The sequence below is a fragment of the Pollicipes pollicipes genome, unplaced genomic scaffold (assembly GCF_011947565.3).
Source record: "Pollicipes pollicipes isolate AB1234 unplaced genomic scaffold, Ppol_2.1 Scaffold_4002;HRSCAF=4701_pilon_pilon_pilon, whole genome shotgun sequence".
NCBI classification, from domain to species: Eukaryota; Metazoa; Arthropoda; class Thecostraca; order Pollicipedomorpha; family Pollicipedidae; genus Pollicipes; species Pollicipes pollicipes.
The window spans coordinates 14,397,318-14,416,198 of NW_023596420.1; the positions used below are offsets into that span (position 1 = coordinate 14,397,318).

Sequence of the window (18,881 nt, forward strand, 5' to 3'; positions counted from 1 at the left end):
TGCCGTTTCGCCGCAGCGTGGAATTGTTTACGTGGTGCCAGGCGCTGGCATTGAGCCACGGATGTGAGCAGACGGCGTGAGGGGGAGGGAGGCGCCGTGGGGTAGTTTCGCGCTGTCTTCAGGACAGGTTGAGGCCATTGGTATTTTGTGTCTGTTCAGGTAAGGCTGATCTCAGATCAGAGTGATCGTATTTCGTGCAATATAAGTCAGTGCTGGCGCTGTGCAACGATCTTTGCCAATCTGTGAACACACCGGCGTCCCGCCCAACCACTTAAGCGTAAGTCAATGATGGGAATGTGAAATTGCGCCAGAGCTGTAAGCTTGCTGCCTACATTTCCCATCTTCCTTTCCTGCATCCCTACGCCAGTTTAAGTCAGTCATATAGTAATATTATCAAGGAAAATGGACTGCTCCATGCAGTTGTATTATCGAGACGAATGAATTCTCCCTCCGGAATAGTGTTGTAAATGTGTGCATGTACTGAGTGTGGCTCTGGGATATTTTCCAACTTGTAATGGGTAGTTTCATCCTGTTCTGCCATTTCTTCATATGGAAGTATTGCTGCAGAGTTTTACCTAAGCATAGACTACATAGGAATATTTCAGCTCAGCAGTGGTGTTGCGGTGACAGCTTTTGAATCCATGGCATTACAGCCAAAAACTGCATGCAGAAATGTGAATAGCATGGCAGAGTTTCATGAAAAAATTGTGGCTTGGTTTGAGCATGACAAAATCAAATGATTGTGCGGACAATCTATAGAAATACATAGGTTTTTAGGGCTTTTGGAAATTCCAAGTGGTGATGGTTGCGAGATGGGACTCCTAAATTTCAAAATCTCAATCCCTCATTGTGGACAGACGCTAATGTGCCCTGCAACATTTTTATCGGAATCCATGTGTCTCATAAAGCTATTTAGTATCCATGTATATACCATATGTTTGAGAAGACTGTCTGTACCAAATACTTTTGCGAGGGTGTATTCCAAAACAGGGGGAGGAGTATTGATTGAGTGCTCATAATTGATAGGTAGTTACTTAATTCATAAGTAATTCCTTTGTGTGAATGTACAACCCATACTGACATGTGAATGAGTGGAAGTAGCTTAATAGATGGTTCTAGCAGGCTGTCAGTAGCTGAATTAGGCTTTGACTACTTAAGGCCTTCCCATGCATGATTTATCCTTGGTTTTTACGTAACACCATGTTTCATGCCTGGTCTGCACCACCTGGCCTGCTTCTTTTCATTTGTTTCTTTCCAGCTGGGAGTGCTACAACTTGATTTTATTATTTCTGGTGTTAATGTGCAGTTTATTGCATAGCTGGGATGGTGGGAGGGGGCATTCCCAGTTACCTGTTTTAGGGTGAGGGTATAGAAAAAGGAATATGCCTATGTAATATAAGTAGTATACAGCTGACTGCTCACATGGCTTCTGCGGTCACTGACACTTGATAAAAGTGTGGGTGCCAACATTTTTGTGGTTGGCAGCACAGCAGGCAGCCACAGCAGCAAAGACTGCACTTTCCTATGTTTGCTTTTGCTTTCAAATGCATCATAGTTTGACATGCCAGTGGCAAAGCACAGGCCTACCGACCGACATGTCAACGACGCAGAACGCTACAGCGAGCGTTACAGGCAGCTGGTCACATCTTTTACTGCAAGGAAGCATGCCGAGTCAAAAGTGTACAGATTTCATGAGCTTCGCCTCTTTCTGCTACCACCACTTACATCTCAGTATTTGTGTTGTAACATGTCACTTGAGTGGCATTACGATTTAGACATCGTGTACAAGTTATTGTTTTTCCGTTTAACCGTTTACGGCGTGGTTCGATTCCCCGCGGTCGCGCGCCGTTTCAGCCAGGTGATAGGTAATATTGCCATGCAGTTCCAGTAACATCATAAAGTCCCAATCACATACAGTCATTCACTGTGAGGTTAAGCGACATACAAAATGCAACTCCTGCTGGTTGTGTTGTGCGTAAGTTGACGATAGCTTGCCAGCCGGGATGTGTTGTGCCTGACTGATGGTATTAAGCAGTCAATTTTAACTCGTTTTTCCGATCTACTCAGAAATAGTATGGGAAGGATCCACCAGTCTCTGGGGAAAGATGAACTTTTGCCATGAGCAAACACATCGGCCTATGTCCAGCCGTTCACGATGCGCAGAGGACGATAGTTAACGACTCGAAAATATGGACCTTTGAATAAAGTGGCCGAAATACGGGTACTTCTGCGAAAGGAGGTACCAGGTTCCAGGGCTCCAAGTTCTAGTCCCGCAGTGAGACGTGGCACTCCCGTGCCGAAATCCTGAATCCGCCTCTAGAGGTGCGTCCGAAGCACTGTGGATCGGTTTTTGTCGCTTCCACTTCGCTTCATAGTCTCAGCTACGTGCCGTATAATGTTGCTCGTCCAACTTGCATTATCTAGCAGTTGTTCTCAGGGGTGGTCGTATGGATCCGAAATCCACGGGGTGGGTCGGTGCGCATGCATTTTCCAACAGCTCCCCACGGTCCCCAGACTTGGCTAGCCGGGGCCGCGGATTGTTGATCGATCGACGGCCAGCCGGCGGGCTGGAAACCAACCCTGACCACACTGGGGCACCGAAGCGTGACACGCATCACGATGTGTTCACTTCGTGCTAGTTCAGGGATATACAGCAGCGCAGGCAGCACTATTTCCTCGTTGGTAAGCACTCGTGTCCAACGCGTGAGGGGTGCAGCCATCACTGAACCGAGTCAGATGGCGAGCACATGGTGGCACTGAAAGCAGACCACTGCAGCCTCGAGGAGGGTGTGCGCTGGATGAGAAGCTGGGGTGGTTACGAGCTCGTGGCGCCGGGCGATTCGCGACATGTTAGAGCGCCTCGCGATCAGTAGATGGCATGGACCGGAGCTCGCCGAGCCGCTGTGACACGGCCCGGTGGATGCATCTGACCAACATGCTGACCCGTCGTTTTGCCACCGCCTCAACTAGTCGGCTAAATGTGAAAAGGAAACGAAGTCGTGTTCTAAATGGAGACGATGGCCGTGTTCTCGTAACCTGATTGTGTTGCTATCATCAGAACTGCCCGCGGATAATGCCCTTCCAAAGCCACGTATGCGGTCCACTCTTTTAGTAATGAATGACACCAGATTGTGGATGCTTAGGACTGAGGACTTAACCCCACCATAACCTATTGAAATTTGTGGCAGCAAGAAGCTTCGGTCCCACAGCTGCCTTCAAACGTAAGCCAACGATGGATGGAAACAAAGGTGTGTAAAGGCATTTATGCCTTGCATCTGGCTTGCAACAGCTAGTTTAGAAACGCATCGCCTTGAGTTTGGCGTACAGTCTTGCCCCGGTAACTGCGACACGCCCCGGGCGGCGACTGTGCCCTGTGACCCAGCCCGCCCGCTGGCAGGTGCAGGCCGCCCCCCGCGCAGCCGCCTGGCCATGTCGGCCCCGGAGTCAGCGCCGCCTGAGCTGGACTGGGCCAGCCTGCACGACAGCTGGATCGGCCGCCTGGCCTTCAACCTGATCGGCTACTGCACCATCATCGTCCCCGGCTACCTGCTCATCAAGTACTTCAAGAGCGGCGACTACGAGCAGCGGGCGGGTGAGTGACGAGGCCGCGGGGGCCGTCTGGCAGAGGCCGCGTCCGTACTACGCGGTGGCCTCCGACGCAGCGTGCTGACTTGGGCCGCTGGCTTTGTTATAGTCGAGCTCGCTCGCACCCTGCCGGTGTTTGGCAGTCGGTGTTTGTTGCTCTAGAGGCATGGGCCGGCCGAACAGCCCGTGGGTAGCCACTGATTTTGCTTCGAAGCTTTGCTTTGCTTTGCTCCGAGAGAGGCTGAAGGGTTTTGTTTCGATTGCGGTAACTGGGTCGGAGACCTGACGGTGGCAGGCTGCCTACGCTTGTCCGATCACTGCGTTTTGTTATTACAGCTGGCTTGTGCCAAAGGCTTGAGCCTGGCTTATGGGGGTTGTGCCAGAGGCTCAAAAAACATCCGACCATATTCCTGTCTTGCAAAGGCCCGCAGGCAAAGATACCACATCAATTAGAGTGTCACTCCCTCGATAGTGAGCTCAGGGGGAAAAACAAGCTGTGGAGCCCGTGCGTTACGTGCAAAAGCACTACGCCAGGCGCTTCGTGCAGTGCAATTAAAAGTGGACTAGAAACCCCACGTATTTTGTATCTGCATTTCCACGTGGCGGGTTATCATTGGCTCCACTTAAAACATTGTCTTCTGGCCTGGTTTGTGCCTTAGGTGTTAAGATATAACGTGGTAACTGTCATATGCCGTTCAGGTGCGAGTAGTATTTAAAATATGGGGGTTCGGCTTGATAACTACCGATGCTGTTTGCTTGGCTTTTCAGTCGGACATTGCACATCTCTTTTTTCACATGTAACCTCAAGCTGAAACTAGCCGCAACACCCCCGTTGATCACCTAGGTCTCCTCTCCTCGCTCGGCGCGTGCTGCCCAGCGTTCGTGCGTCGCCGCCGACCCCTCGCCTGCCCCGGCGGGCGGGAGCGGTCGTCCGTTGTGCCGCTGCTGACCGGCCGCGTCGCTGGCAGGCGAGCGCGGCTGCCTGGACGCGGCCGTGCGCTCCTGCGTGCACGGTAGCGACGGCGCGTTTGGCGCTCTGCCCACCACGGACCCGAGCACGGCCGGCGGCGGGCCGCGCGAGCGCTCGCCACTGCGACAGGCGCTCGTGCTCATGTTCTGCGTGGCCGGACTGCTCGGCTCCTACCTCAGCTGGGGCGTGCTGCAGGAGAAGATCATGACCAAGGTGCGGGGCGGGTTCGGCTTCAGCTGACGGCTGGGCGTGTCGGCTCTGTGGGAGCGGGTGGAGGGTGCGGTAGCAGCCTGCCCACTCCATTATGTCGGGATCTGTGCCGGTGTGAAGTGATGACGCTTTGCCAAGGCGTATAACGCTGCTGAAGTGAAGAAGCGTTCTGATAAGTATTGGGAGTAATTGAGGTACAATGCACACCGCGTACTGTTTGGCTAACACCTTTCGTCATCCGACACCGTTCTTGCCTGTCAGACCAGTGTATCATTTGACGCCACTCTTGCCTCCGCGACAGTTCTGCTTTCTGAGACTGCTCTCCGTTGAGGCATCCGTGTTCACTATGACCTCGTTATCACGCCGAGAACACTGTGGTTTTGTACCACTCCGCACACTGAGATACTCCAGTGCAATGACGTCACGCCGTTCATTGGGACCGCTGCGTCATGCCACCACTTCGTCCACTTAGACTGATGTGTTCTCCTACACCACTCCGTCTCCTGGACGTGCTTTTTTCCGCGTGCATTGTTCTCACCACTAACGCTTCGCTGTTCACTGACACCATTATGTCTCCTAAAACAGCTAGCAAAGGCGACTTTGTCGCCTGACACCACTGTCCGCCGTATCGTTGGCGCTCTCTCACGGCGCTCCGACTCCTGGCACGGCTTTGTTCGCTGACGCCACTCTCCGCTGACACCGTACGGTCCGTAGACACCACTGTCCACTGACACCGTGCAGTCCGTGGACACCAGGTTGACCGCCGACACCACCGTCCGCTGACACTGTACGGCCCGTTGACACCAGTCTGTCCGCTGACACCACTGTCCGCTGACACCAGTCTGTCCGGAGACACCACTGTCCGTTGACACCGTGCGGTCCGTTGACACCAGGTTGGCCGCTGATACCACTGTCCGCCGACACCGTGCAGTCTGCTGACACCAGCCTGTCCGCTGACACCACTGTCCGCTGGCGCCACCGTCCGTTGACATCAGTCTGTCCGCCGACACCACCATGTCCTGTGACGCCGCCTCCCTCCGCCGCAGGAGTACGACAACGGTACCCCAGAACGGGGCCGATTCTCCGACTCGCAGTTCCTCGTGTTCGTGAACCGGGTGTTTGCGCTGCTTCTGTCGGCCCTCTACCTGCTGGTGGTGCGCCACCAGCGGCACCGCGCGCCCCTCTACAAGTACTCGTACTGCAGCTTCTCCAACATCATGTCGTCCTGGTGCCAGTACGAGGCGCTGAAGTTTGTCAGCTTCCCCACACAGGTGTGTGTGGAGAGATGATCACCGAGGACTTGGGGAATTTGCCTACACCACACTACCTGTCACTCGTGCACCCGTGAGCGTCACGGGCAGCTGAGTGTTTGGACATCATCATGGACGAAATCATGGCTGAATGCCGACAGTATGCGGTGGGCTTGATGCGACGAGCACCTTAGGGGCAGCCCAGTGTGTTGCCATCCGCAGATGCTGAATATGTGACGCGAAAGTTCCATCTCAGTGCGTCCTCTATCTCGCCCTCCTGCTACCCGAGGGTGATCTGCCGCGGGGCCAGGGGTGAGCCGACCAGGCCGCGGGCAGCAGCAGGCCTCTGCCCTGCTCCGGCGCCCGTCCTCACACGCAGCCTGCGGCCAGCGCACGGCGTGGGGACCGAACGCCGTCTGATGCGGACGTGTGGGCAGGCGCCGCGTACCATTTGTGCTGCAGAGAACACTGGCCATCCTTTGGCGAGGGGCCCGCAGTGCGCCGGCACTAGGGCAAACATTTGGCGGACGGCTTTGAACGTAAACTGATTCCGCCTCGCGGGTGAAGGGTATGGCTAACGTAGACGCATGCGCAGCAACCGAAGCTGTGAGGTAAACATTTGGTTAAAGCTTGACTCTGCAACGCGCGTCTTGCCGCCAGCGACCTTCGGCTTGCCTGGACCGGTCTCGTTTCACCAGGGAACCTCACCTCGTGTCAGGCTTTCTGCGTGGTTGAGGCGTGGTGTTAACGCTATGGATGGGAAATGTTTGCGTGCGCTCGTCGCCAACGGTGTCCGCATGCTCCGGGCGCAAGGTCGTGTGTTGTTCCGGCCGTTGTCAAATGAGTGTTGATCCTGTGGAGGATCACTGGATTAGCCTCAGCCACGCGGTCGTCTTATGGAGTGGGTTTATGCTGATGGGGTGAAGTGGAGATCAGATCGGAAGACTAAGATGGAATCCAGATGCTTAAGTGAGGGTTTTGGGGCTACATTTTGTATATTGCTGAGCATCCAACCCGAGCAATGAATCTCACTGATCTGAATCACTGAATCTCAAGACCGATTGGCGATATCTTAGCTTTTTTTTAAAGATACGCTGATGTTTGATTGTCGTTTGATCTGCTCATGTAGTGTCGTGTATCCATTGAACTGCTGTGCTCGTGCAATTCTGGCCCCGATGACCATACTGCATGCTCTGCTGTCGTGGCACCTGATCCCACTGATATGTTCACCGCGTACCCGATCACAGTTGTAATTGTGTTGTTCCAGGTGCTGGCGAAGGCTTCGAAGATCATTCCCGTCATGCTAATGGGTAAAGTTGTGAGCAAGAACAAGTACGAATACTTTGAGTACGTTGTAGCGATTCTCATCTCCATCGGCATGACATTCTTCCTGATGGGAGCAACTGAAGAGAAGAACAGTAAGTGTTCAGTGTTGGCTGCGGCGAAGGGGCACCGCGTTTAAGAGAGGACCGCGCCGGAGGGTGTTACGAGCGGAGCTTGGGGCGCCAGCTGCCCTGCAGACGGAGCTTGGGGCGCCAGCTTCCCTGCAGACGGAGCTTGGTGCGCCAGCTGCCCTGCAGACGGAGCTTGGGGCGCCAGCTGCCTTGCAGACGGAGCTTGGGGCGCCAGCTTCCCTGCAGACGGAGCTTGGGGCGCCAGCTGCCCTGCAGACGGAGCTTGGGACGCCAGCTGCCCTGCGGACGGAGCTCGGGGCGCCAGCAGCCCTGCAGACGCGCACCCGTTCGTGATCGCGTCGTGGTCTGCTGCTGCAACCGGGCACTCAAAGCATTGTGATAACGATTACACGCTGCTCCCAGCGGTCCGATCGTGTCGTGACAGCGGTACTGATACGGTTACAGCGGTACTGATACGGTACGACGGTACTGATACGGGCGTGGAGTCGTCGACGAGAGCGGCTCGCCATTTGTGACAACATGCAGCCGGCGGTTAAGTGGTTCCACTTGATCTACACGGCTAGACAGGACATGGCCATAATGGCGAACCATTTGACCTGACCTGACCTACATGTTGTCAGCCCTGAACCAGCGCAACGTCTGTCCGACTCCTTGTTGCCAGGCCTGACCTGACAAACCGCTCGCAATGTTCAGTTTCACTTGACCCCCCGCTAATTTCACTTGACTTGGCTTTCCGCAGGTCATTTTCACCTGCATCACATGTTCGACTGGCCTTGCCAAACGTACGGCGAAGTAGATCCCACATGTTGATTGCTGACCTGACCTGACCTGACCCCGTGACACGTGACACGACCCCGTCTGACCCATGCTTTGCTGCCTTGCGCTTTCAGAGGGCACAGTGACGACGTTCAGTGGCATACTTATCCTGATCGGCTACATGGTGTTCGATTCGTTCACGAGCAACTGGCAGAACGCGCTGTACAAGGAGTACAGCGTGTCCAGTGTGCAGATGATGTGCGGTGTCAACCTCTTCTCCTGCCTCTTCACCACCGTCTCGCTGCTGCAGCAGAACGGCTTCGTCAGCAGCGCCCACTTCATGGTGAAGGTCAGAGCCCATCGCATGATGAACTTCAGCACAGGGACAGGCGTGAGAGAGCTGTGCGGACAGAGAGACAGACGTGAGAGAGCTGTGCGGACAGAGAGACAGACGTGAGAGAACTGTGCGGACAGAGGGGGGTCGATGTCTGCCAGTTTGGCTATGTGTAGAGTGTGATAGTTTGGTTTTAACACGACGATGTGATCGATGGTGCGTGCGTTGCTGTTCTGACGGAGCGTTGTTTTGGCGAAGTGCCGGGATTGTTGGGATGGTATGGTTGGGGAAGGCACGGATCTGGATCTGGGTGCCGCGACGTTGGTGGGGATTGATCCCAACCATGACCTAATATCGGGGTACCATATACCCTGGCCCCGATCTGAACCCACTTCTGATCCTGATACTGATCCTGATCCTGACCTTATCATGACCTTATGATCAGTTAACCCCTGCCTGGCCATGGCAGTTCAGGACTTGCTACCACCTAGTCTGACACCGCACGTCAAAAAGGCGGACCGGCCGCCCCTCGCCGTCGCTCCCCTCCCCTCCGTCGTGCACAAACCGCCCTCGCCGTCGTTCCCTCCCCTCCGTCGTGCACAAGCCACCCCTCGCCGTCGCTCCCCTCCCCTCCGTCGTGCACGAGCCGCCTCTCGCCGTCGCTCCCGTCCCCTCCGTCGTGCACGAGCCGCCCCTCGCCGTCGCTCCCCTCCCCTCCGTCGTGCACAAACCGCCCTCGCCGTCGTTCCCTCCCCTCCGTCGTGCACAAGCCACCCCTCGCCGTCGCTCCCCTCCCCTCCGTCGTGCACGAGCCGCCCCTCGCCGTCGCTCCCCTCCCCTCCATCGTGCACAAGCCACCCCTCGCCGTCGCTCCCCCCCCCCTCCGTCGTGCACAAGCCACCCCTCGCCGTCGCTTCCCCCCCCCCCCTCCGTCGTGCACAAGTCGTCACGAGGCCGTCTGAGTCAGCCCCATGGGACTGCGGCGGGTCGGCGTCCGGCTGTTGCTCGGACTGTCCGGCTCGCTGCCCGACCCCGGCGGCGGCGCGTGGCTGACCGACCCTCCGGCTGTCGGCAGTACCCCACCTTCATGTTCGACTGCATGATGCTCTCGGTGTTCTCGGCCGCCGGCCAGATGTTCATCTACTACACCATCTCCCAGTTCGGCGCCGTCGTCTTCACCATCATTATGACGATGCGGCAGGTTGGTCGGCGGGGTTGGGTGGGCCGGGCGGCTGGGGTCCAGGCTGGCGCCGCGGTGACCTCGGGGGGTCCGCTCGCGCAAGGCGTCACAGTGGGTTTGATAACCCGTTCAGGGGCCGGGGGCCTGACTCCAAGTGGTGCAGCCTTGATGTACGCACCGTTAACGGGAGGCCGGTGGCTGAGCATTAGCCAGAGTTGGCTCGGTTCTGCCCCGGACTCTTGTATCACGCAATGCAAGGTGCCCGCGGAATCGGTGTACTGACGCGCATAATTGGTCAGGAAGGGGTTTTCATGACACAGGCCTGAAACGTCAGCTGTGTCCCGTCTCACGGCTTGTGGAGCGATTACACGGGATAGGGTAAGACATCCGCGGTAGCGTCAGGACCGGCACAGCAGTACCGATTTGCGTGGTAGCCGATGTGAACGGTTGTCATTAATACACGAAGCGCTTTCATATAAATTGCTGAACCATTCATCAACTGTGTTACCTACAAAGGTCACAAGTGTCGCCGCATCCGGTTGGAAAGCAGAAAGGTGGCAGTTGCCTTAGTGGCCTGGGCTGACTTTTCACTCTCCCACGCGCTTTGCGAAAAAAACGCAGAAAAAGCGATAATACGCGATTATTGTTTCAGCTAGCCCGTCCCTGTTCTCACCCTGGCTAAACTTAACTGCCCTCCGTCACGTTCCAGGGGCTGGCTATCCTGATCTCGTGCCTGCTCTACCAGCACGCCATCTCGCCGACGGGCGTGGTCGGCATCCTCATCGTCTTCTCCGCCATATTCTTCCGCATCTTCAGCTCGTTCCGGCTGCGGCAGCGGCGAGCCGGCCAGGCGCCGTCGCAGGGCGCCGCCAAAGTATGACGCCGTCCGTGCCGGAGCGGTGTGGGGCGCCTGGCTGACACACCCGCCGCTTCTGGACGCCGCGGGCCGCGGCAGCGCTCCGGCTGGCAGCGCCGGGGTGGCCGAGGCCGGCCCGCTGACCTCGGCCGCCGCTTCTTTGGGACTCTGTGGGGTGTGGGCCCTGTCCTTCGGTAGGTACCCTGGCTGCCGCGGCGCGGCCGGCACGGTACGGATGCTGTGGACCGTGGCAGGAGGACGGTCGCCGCCAGGTGACGCCCATTCCCAGCGGAGGGGACGTGGGTACCGGCACGAGGCTTGTGCCTTCGGGTGGCAAGTGCCATTGGTTTGGCGGTGGTGGTGCTGCAGGGATGGCTGTCTTTCTTAGTAGCGTGGCGTTTTTGGTTGGGGACGTTTTCTGTTAGCCATTTTCACAATGATCCTCGCGGTCGCAGAGATTAGTGCGACACGGCTCAAGGTATCAAGGAATTCTGTGGAGGACGTACTGCACTGGTGAAGCAGTGTAAACAGTGTAAGCAGCGTATTAGCTTTTTTAAAGTTTCTGCTTCAATGTAGCCAGACGCTGGCATCGAACGGTCAAATTTGCATTGTAGGTGGTTCAGAAGGCCACCTGCTTAAGGAAAATCCCTGAGTTACGTTTAATCCCAGCGGGTTAAGTTGAATTATTTGTAAGAGATGTACCTTTTTAAATTTGGTTCGAACTATTTAATTGGATGGATTTCTTGGATGCCTGAATGTTATAGAGGAAATCCAATACTTGCATGGGATAAGATCATTTGGCCATCTAGCAGATGCTACTGAGTTGCCAGGGGATCGGACTGACAGAGCACAAAGCATATTCTGGTGCGTGACGTTGAATACCAACGACTCGGTATCATTGTGCAGAAGCATGTAGATCAATAGGGCGGTCCGCACCTCGGACCGCTTTGAAGTGTGAACAAAGGGAATAGTACCCCAGCATTCTCACCACTGAGTCTGTGTTTTGAGTTAAGAGCCTGTTGCTTAGAAACCCCACGCGAGCTCCAAAAGAAGTGGCTTAAGTTTTATGCCTCACAACACACCACGAGGATCGAAATGCCATGGCCCAATTTTTACCGGACGCTTGTGTAAAATCAAATGAGGCTGCCAAAGGCGTCTCCTGTTGACTCCAGTGCAATACTGTCCAACTGGGGCACATTTTATCTCCTTGTCGGCTTCAGGTAGTTGAGCTGGCCAATACGTTCAGCTGAGCTCGTCGCACACGCAGCTAAATTTACCGAAAGCAGCGCCGGATGTCGCACAGCAGACGCCCTCGCTGGCATCTCCCGTACGCGAGGTGTGTCTGACGCACGGTCTGCGTGGCATGCCAGCCTTTTTCCAAGCAAGCGCACCACGGAAGGGAGGCTTTGTGATACACTGCAATCACAGAAAGACCATCGGCAATAACCGGCGTGGTTCTTACGAAGCAAGTCGGACGTTTATGTAATCTGCTTTGCGCGCGTACGTACAGGAGCACGCTCATGTTAGCACTGCTTTTATTGTTGTTTTAAGCACAGGACAAGGTAACAGGCTTCCGTATCCAGCATGCGTTACGGGTCTCGGGGGGGGGGGGGGGGGGAGGGGCAGATGTCTTGACGTTCCGTTCTCATCGACTGCTTGTGTGGTCTGTCATGTTGCCTGGGAGTCCTTTGCTGCACCCGTGCCCAGAAACCATGTTGTGTCACAAAAGTGTGTGAGTGTGGCCGGCTGGCGTTTATGTGCGATGAACCTGATGAGAGACGCTCGGGACTCCAAGTTCACCAATTTAGCAACACTGCCTTACAGCGTGGGCTTTGGCCCGCATGCCCCGGGTGGGGCAGGGTACAAACCCATCAGGCTCCTGAATCTGAACACCGCACCGATAGGCGATGCATTAAGACGCCTTCAAATATATCAATATCCCCCGCCTTCTAAATTCCACCCGCAGCAGAACTGCCGCCCGGGGTCCACGGGCTGTGCCGGCAATCGGCTGGACGGGACGTCATCTGTTGTCCAACGCGAGAACTGACGCTGTGCATATTGCCCGGCTCCTGTGGCGGGCGATCAGACATTCTTCTGAACTTGATACGCGGTCCATTCTTTGATAACTGGACTGGATGTTCATCCCACTTACGTGGGAAGCGGTTCTGCTTAAAGCTCCGGCAGGGGCGCATGTACACTACGCTGTTGAGGAGTGTGCCTGCTTTTTCCTGGACATGAACAATTTCCCATATTTTACCCCAAGCTTCGTGTATGACAAACGAGCTGAAGGAGTACCGTCATCGTCGTCGGAGGGGCTCAGTAATGGCGAATTAACACCGAGATGGGACTATGACCACGTCTGGCTCTAACAGCGGCCGACTCAGCACCCCGCGTTCGTGACCAGCGCCGGCGCTGGTGGTGACAGCGCCGTGGAAGCCTCGTCTTCGATGCTTGGATGGATAAGCGGCTCCGTCTGCTGAACGTTGCTGCTTTTCCTTGGTATTAACTGTGTTCGCTATTTGCAAGAATTTTCATTGTTGCTGTCATGAAATGTGAAATCGTTATTTTTTATGAAACTGTTTTTATGTTTTTCAAGCCTTTGTGACCAAGAACGTTATTTTTTGTGAGATGCTCAGTTGAAATGCTCAACCCGAAGCTATGAACAAATAGTGTAAATTTGCTAATTATATTATTTTGATAAATGTTACCGCCCAGTCTTGGCAGTTGCCTTAATAGCTTAAATTATCATGCTGCATGCTGTTCACGCTGACCTCCACTCTGGGGCTGATCACACAATTCATGTTGCTCCGCCTGTCCCGGCGTCGGAGATCCATCGACGAAGCCCGTCGCCTTAACGCGTCCGCTTGTACTGACGCGGTCTGGAGACTCCTGGGTCGCTTAGAGACCTCCGGCCTCCGCGGCCGGCTTCGCGGCGAGCGCTGTGCACCGCGTGTCCGCTGCCTCGTCGTCCGGCCGGTCGGGCGGCTCGGGCTGCCTGCATGCTGAGCCCCGCCGCGCGTCCGGGCCGCGCCGTCCCTCCGCCGTGCGGACGACGGCGCGCCGCCTGCCACTGCCGTCCTGTTTCACGCTGTGAGGACGGGCAGCGGCGCGGCTGCTTAGCGAGGAGCCGGCGGCCGGACTCTCCGGGCCGCCGGCGGGCGGGTTCTCCAGCGCCTGGTCGTACTACGGGTGGTTTGTTGGCGTGTTCGGCTGACTGGCTGCGGGTGTTGCTTCGGCCCGGGGCTTGTGTGCACGCTTGGCTGGGATCGTCGCCGTGTTGGGCTTGGCCGGTGTGGTTTGGGGAAAGCCGTGGTCCGGTGTTGCACCTTGGGGAGGGGTCAGACGTTATCAGGATGGAGGCGGCAGGTGGTTGCCCCGCGCCGACTCGCGTTGTCGTTATATTGGCGCTTGCGCCCCGCGTCGAACCCCACGCCACGGCCGTCGACTGGCTCTCTTATCGTGATCTCGATGTTGGCGTTGTTTCTCGCATTGTCTGATGCATCTGGCATCAGACCCCAACTTACTGTCCTCTCTCGGCGCGTGCTAGTCGCCGTCTGTACTCGAGCTGGGGCCGGCTCCGGCCAGCCGCACGTGAACTGTTACGACGCATTGTCCGTTTCAGACTCCCCTAAGGGGCATTACTATTCTGTCCGCCAAAGAAGTCAAACACTGCTAGTTTGAGGATCTGCGTCCGCCTTCCGGTGTTGTCGCCCGTGTGATGTTTCATATGACACTGTGTGAGGGGAGTAGCGGATCCCGACGTTGTGAGAGGCTACGGCGCAAGTCTTTTTGGGTACTGTTGGCGCCTGCACAGAAGCATTTTGTGGACATGGGTGTGTTGGTTAGCTTTAGGAATTGTATGTGCATTTTGCACTCGTTATTGTAATAAAGCGATCCATTTTAATGGCGGCTTTTGCTTATGGCATCGCGGAGAGGCGCCTTCAAAGCAGGCACTTCAGGCCAGCCGAACGAAGTGCATCAGGCAGCTGAAGCATTAATCCGCATACATCAGTGCTTAAACTTCTCGCGTACCTTTTCGCGGAGTGAAACGACAAAAGTTAAACAGGCTTTATGCATGCTCATCGCGGAATACCGCATACCTTTAATTCCCTGGAAGCGCCGCTCTGGGAGCGGCGAGTCGGGCCGAGGACGTGGACAGTAGGTGCCGCCCAGTCCTCCCTGTGACAGGCGCCCCGTCACGCCGCTGGGAGCGGCGAGTCGGGCCGAGGACGTGGGCGGTGGGTGCCGCCCAGTCCTCCCTGTGACAGGCGCCCCGTCACGCCGCTGGGAGCGGCGAGTCGGGCCGAGGACGTGGACAGTGGGTGCCGCCCAGTCCTCCCTGTGACAGGCGCCCCGTCACGCCGCTGGGAGCGGCGAGTCGGGCCGAGGACGTGGGCGGTGGGTGCCGCCCCAGTCCTCCCTGTGACAGGTGCCCCGCCACGCCGCTGGGAGCGGCGAGTCGGGCCGAGGACGTGGACAGTAGGTGCCGCCCAGTCCTCCCTGTGACAGGCGCCCCGTCACGCCGCTGGGAGCGGCGAGTCGGGCCGAGGACGTGGACAGTGGGTGCCGCCCAGTCCTCCCTGTGACAGGCGCCCCGTCACGCCGCTGGGAGCGGCGAGTCGGGCCGAGGACGTGGGCGGTGGGTGCCGCCCAGTCCTCCCTGTGACAGGCGCCCCGTCACGCCGCTGGGAGCGGCGAGTCGGGCCGAGGACGTGGACAGTGGGTGCCGCCCAGTCCTCCCTGTGACAGGTGCCCCGTCACGCTCCGGTACACTCGGGATGATGGTGCGCGCCCCCGGCGGGGCGGGGGTCGGACGTGACCTCGAGGAAGCGGTGGCCGGCAGAGGAGAGGCGAGAGTCAATTCAATTCAGTTCACGTATCTTATCTTGTCGACTGTATTTTATCTCGAGTCGACTGAAAGGCGGTTCGGTTGGCAGTGGCTGGCAGCCAGCAGCCCGCGCCGGCCCTCCGCCGTGAAGTACACCGAGCAAGCGACCGGCGGGGGACGGGGTGGACCCGACACAGGAAACCGCGGCCGCCGATCCTGCCGAGGCCCTGCGACTTCTGCAGGAGGGGAGCCCAGTAGAGCCGACGCCGACGTCCGCGTACTGACGGCGGCGCAATATCGACGTCTGGGAAAGATCCCGCAGCTGGGGTAGAGCGCTGAGGCCTGACCTGAATCCGAGCCCGCATCGACGCTGCTTGGTATTGGAAACGCTTGTTCACCAAGCCGCCGTTCTGTGGTATATCAAGCCCGCGTAGAAGTCTGAACTCCGATCTCAACGCTATTTGCTCTTAATGTCCAGAACCAAACCAGCGGAAAAATAAACGTATTGAATTAATGTGAACTATTGGCTAGTGAAACTTTGTGAGACCCGACCGTTACAACTAGCTAGACCCCTACCGCTGCCGCACGTCTGGATGTCATTCATGCATACAGGCTGTTCGGAAGTCCCGCAACTTGTTAGATGACCGCAGACCGCACGCTCGCAGCCGCAGCGGAGCCGTGCGTGGCCGAGCCGAGTGCCCCCCCCCCCCCCCCCCCCCAGCGGCGCGAGCATCCTCTGGCCTCTGCACGGCATCCGACGGACGCCGCCGCCCGAGACCGGCCGGGCCAACTTCCGGCGAACAGCGTCATGCGCGCTGCTGGCGGCCGCTTCCTAGAGGCGGGCCCGCGCACACTGCCCGACACCGCTTCCCGGAGGCCGGCCCGCTCGCAGCGCGGGCCCGCCTTCCGGCGCGGCACCGCCAGAACGCACCACGGCGCCTTGTTCCGGTGCAGTGGCGGTGCATTTCGGGGGTGTCCGCCCCGCCGAGCTCTTGCCACGAGCGTATGAAGAGGGCGCCGGCTGGGGCCGACGCCTATGCGCCTTTCGTGCGAGTTTGACACCAGCCCTGCGGTGGCGCATGGGCAATCGGACTGACAAAGGGCACTACCACACTAGGAAGCTACACCAAAGAACACTGCACTGCCCGGCCGGACCGCTGCACTGACAGAGCGCTGAGGGGGGGGGGGGGGGGGGGCGCTGGTCGGCGCATCTCCTGGACGTTTGTGGCTGGGCCGAGGCGGATGCGCAGCAGCAGAGCGTCAGCATCAGGTGACGTGCATGGTTTGCTGAGTGGTGAGCGGGAGACGGGCGGGCAAACGGTGCTGTGACCTTGGATTTGCCCAGGAACGGTAGGACTTTTCGTCTTTTCAGTTTTGGTTTCCCAAAATCACTCCAGGTTTTACATTATCTACGCGGTTTGGTTATTTGTGTCTTTGGTACAAGGCACCTCCATATTTTTCACATTTTTAGTGAAGCTTTCATGACGTTCAGTTTTAAAGTGGCATTGTTTCCACGAGTCCTTAAGCATAGCTGACGTGGACAGCTTGGTGCCCCACTTCTAATCAATTTTTTTCCGGATTCGCCTCGTACATCTCACATGCATCACAAATCATTTAATGTGGTCAATATTAATTTAACGGAACGAATTACAACTCACTTCAGTCAAGCATCGGCCAGATACAGCCAAAGGATGGTAGACGAAACACCAGACAGTCCGTGGTCCGTCGTGACGTACCCCAAAAGTCTTGGATCTGGATCAAAAGTCTCTTCTGAGTAACATGGAGTTGAGGCGCATCATGCTTAATCTGTCGTTAGGTAAATGTACAGTTTCAAAACGCTTGCCGTGATGGTATTGAATGTAACTGTCGAAACAACCCCCGGGTCAAATATAATTCGTGCGTGAAAAAGATAACATTATAAAGCTAGATAAATGCATAATGCATTTGGATGGAACATGAAATTTAACCAGCTACATACAAATGAAGCTGGCGGAATGTTGAACATGGCCGATATCCAACGTTAACATCCTTATGACGTGGAATGAGATGAAGCATAGGCATCGCCGTAGTCAAATGGCGCTCCGGGTCAGCAGGTGCAAACAAAGCTAGGTAATATCAAAACGGTGACGTGATCTCTGATATTGAAGAACAGCGGAATGGATGACTCACAGCTGGTGACACAGCCGCGTTTCATTGTGCTCGTGTTGCATGTCCGTATTGACAACAACTGTGGTGGCCTTTCAAGCAAGTGTGTTAACAAATGCAGCAGTGCCTTCTCTGGCTTTAAGGTTAGGTGCTTCAGTGGCATGGTAGGTCCAAGTGACCTAATGGAGAGATGTCCGTTACAATCCGAACCCAAATTTTGCTCATCTCGGTTTCAGCCTGGTTGTTATTTCAAGCCACCTATGGACAAACATGTCATAGAAAGCGCGAGCATCGACACCGGAAACGCTGTCTGTCCAGACTCGTGACGGATGTTCGTGACGTGTGTGATAGAGTGGTGCGAACTGCACGGTGCCGCTGGTCCGAACCAAACCGCTTCTCAAGCGTCCTTTTATCAGAATCAAAACGAATATGAGGCTGACCATTCTCCGAAAGATCCTCGGCGGCAGCTAAAATTGGGTCGACCGCAGCTGAGTTGAAGTGCAATTTTGATGCTGGATGAGTGTACAATAGGGCAGCTGTACCACGCACCGGACTTTGATGCTGGATGAGTCTACAATGGAGTAGCTGTACCACGCACCGGACTTTGATGCTGGATGAGTCTACAATAGAGTAGCTGCACCACGCACCGGACTTTGATGCTGGATGAGTCTACAATAGAGTAGCTGTACCACGCACCGGACTTTGATGCTGGATGAGTGTACAATAGGGCAGCTGTACCACGCACCGGACTTTGATGCTGGATGAGTCTACAATAGAGTAGCTGTACCACGCACCGGACTGATGCTGGATGAGTCTACAATAGAGTAGCTGTACCACGCACCGGACTTTGATGCTGGATGAGTCTACAATAGAGTAGCTGTACCACGCACCGGACTTCTTTTACACGTCTCAAAATTGTCACTGCGCTGACTGGTGGTCAATGAGTGTTGATGTAGTGTTCCCTCGTCCAGCTCCACGGCCGCTGATGACCTAGCTGAACGCAACAGCTTGACACGGCGCGTGATATTTTAGCACGCCTAGCGAAACAAACGCAGTATTACTTCACAGGCTATATCGCACCACCTCAGTCCTCGATCCACACCCGTTTCCCCCTCCCCGCCCCCGGTCCAGTCCAGCACACCCCGCCCCGCTGGTCACCAGTGCGCTGGCGGCCGCTCATGGCTTAGTGTGGCCGTGCTCCCCTGCAGCACGCTGCGCTGCCGAGCATGCCCGCAGGCTCCGTCCACGTGCCGCGGAACACGGTACGGCCTTGAACCCCGTACAGTCTCGGACACACACTCGAATACTGCAGTTCACCACACTTGATGTCAAATTATCAACATAGATACCTC

General features: G+C 56.4%; 1 protein-coding gene across 4 annotated transcripts; it reads left to right on the forward strand.

Annotated features, from left to right (window-relative positions):
• Window positions 1-74: 74 nt before the first annotated feature.
• On the forward strand, window positions 75-12,168 carry sll (adenosine 3'-phospho 5'-phosphosulfate transporter 1). Of its 4 annotated transcripts, none has more exons than XM_037216167.1 (8): window positions 75-277; window positions 3,398-3,592; window positions 4,554-4,768; window positions 5,812-6,036; window positions 7,283-7,433; window positions 8,321-8,535; window positions 9,596-9,721; window positions 10,410-12,168. In XM_037216167.1, the coding sequence occupies exons 2-8, from the start codon at window positions 3,430-3,432 to the stop codon at window positions 10,578-10,580; spliced, it is 1,266 nt and encodes a 421-aa protein (XP_037072062.1). In that variant the 5' UTR covers window positions 75-277; window positions 3,398-3,429; the 3' UTR covers window positions 10,581-12,168. The 4 variants fall into 4 exon arrangements, with proteins under 4 accessions (XP_037072062.1, XP_037072063.1, XP_037072061.1 ...); XM_037216168.1 differs by having other exon boundaries at window positions 3,404-3,592; XM_037216166.1 differs by having other exon boundaries at window positions 75-159.
• The last annotated feature ends 6,713 nt before the right edge of the window (window positions 12,169-18,881 follow it).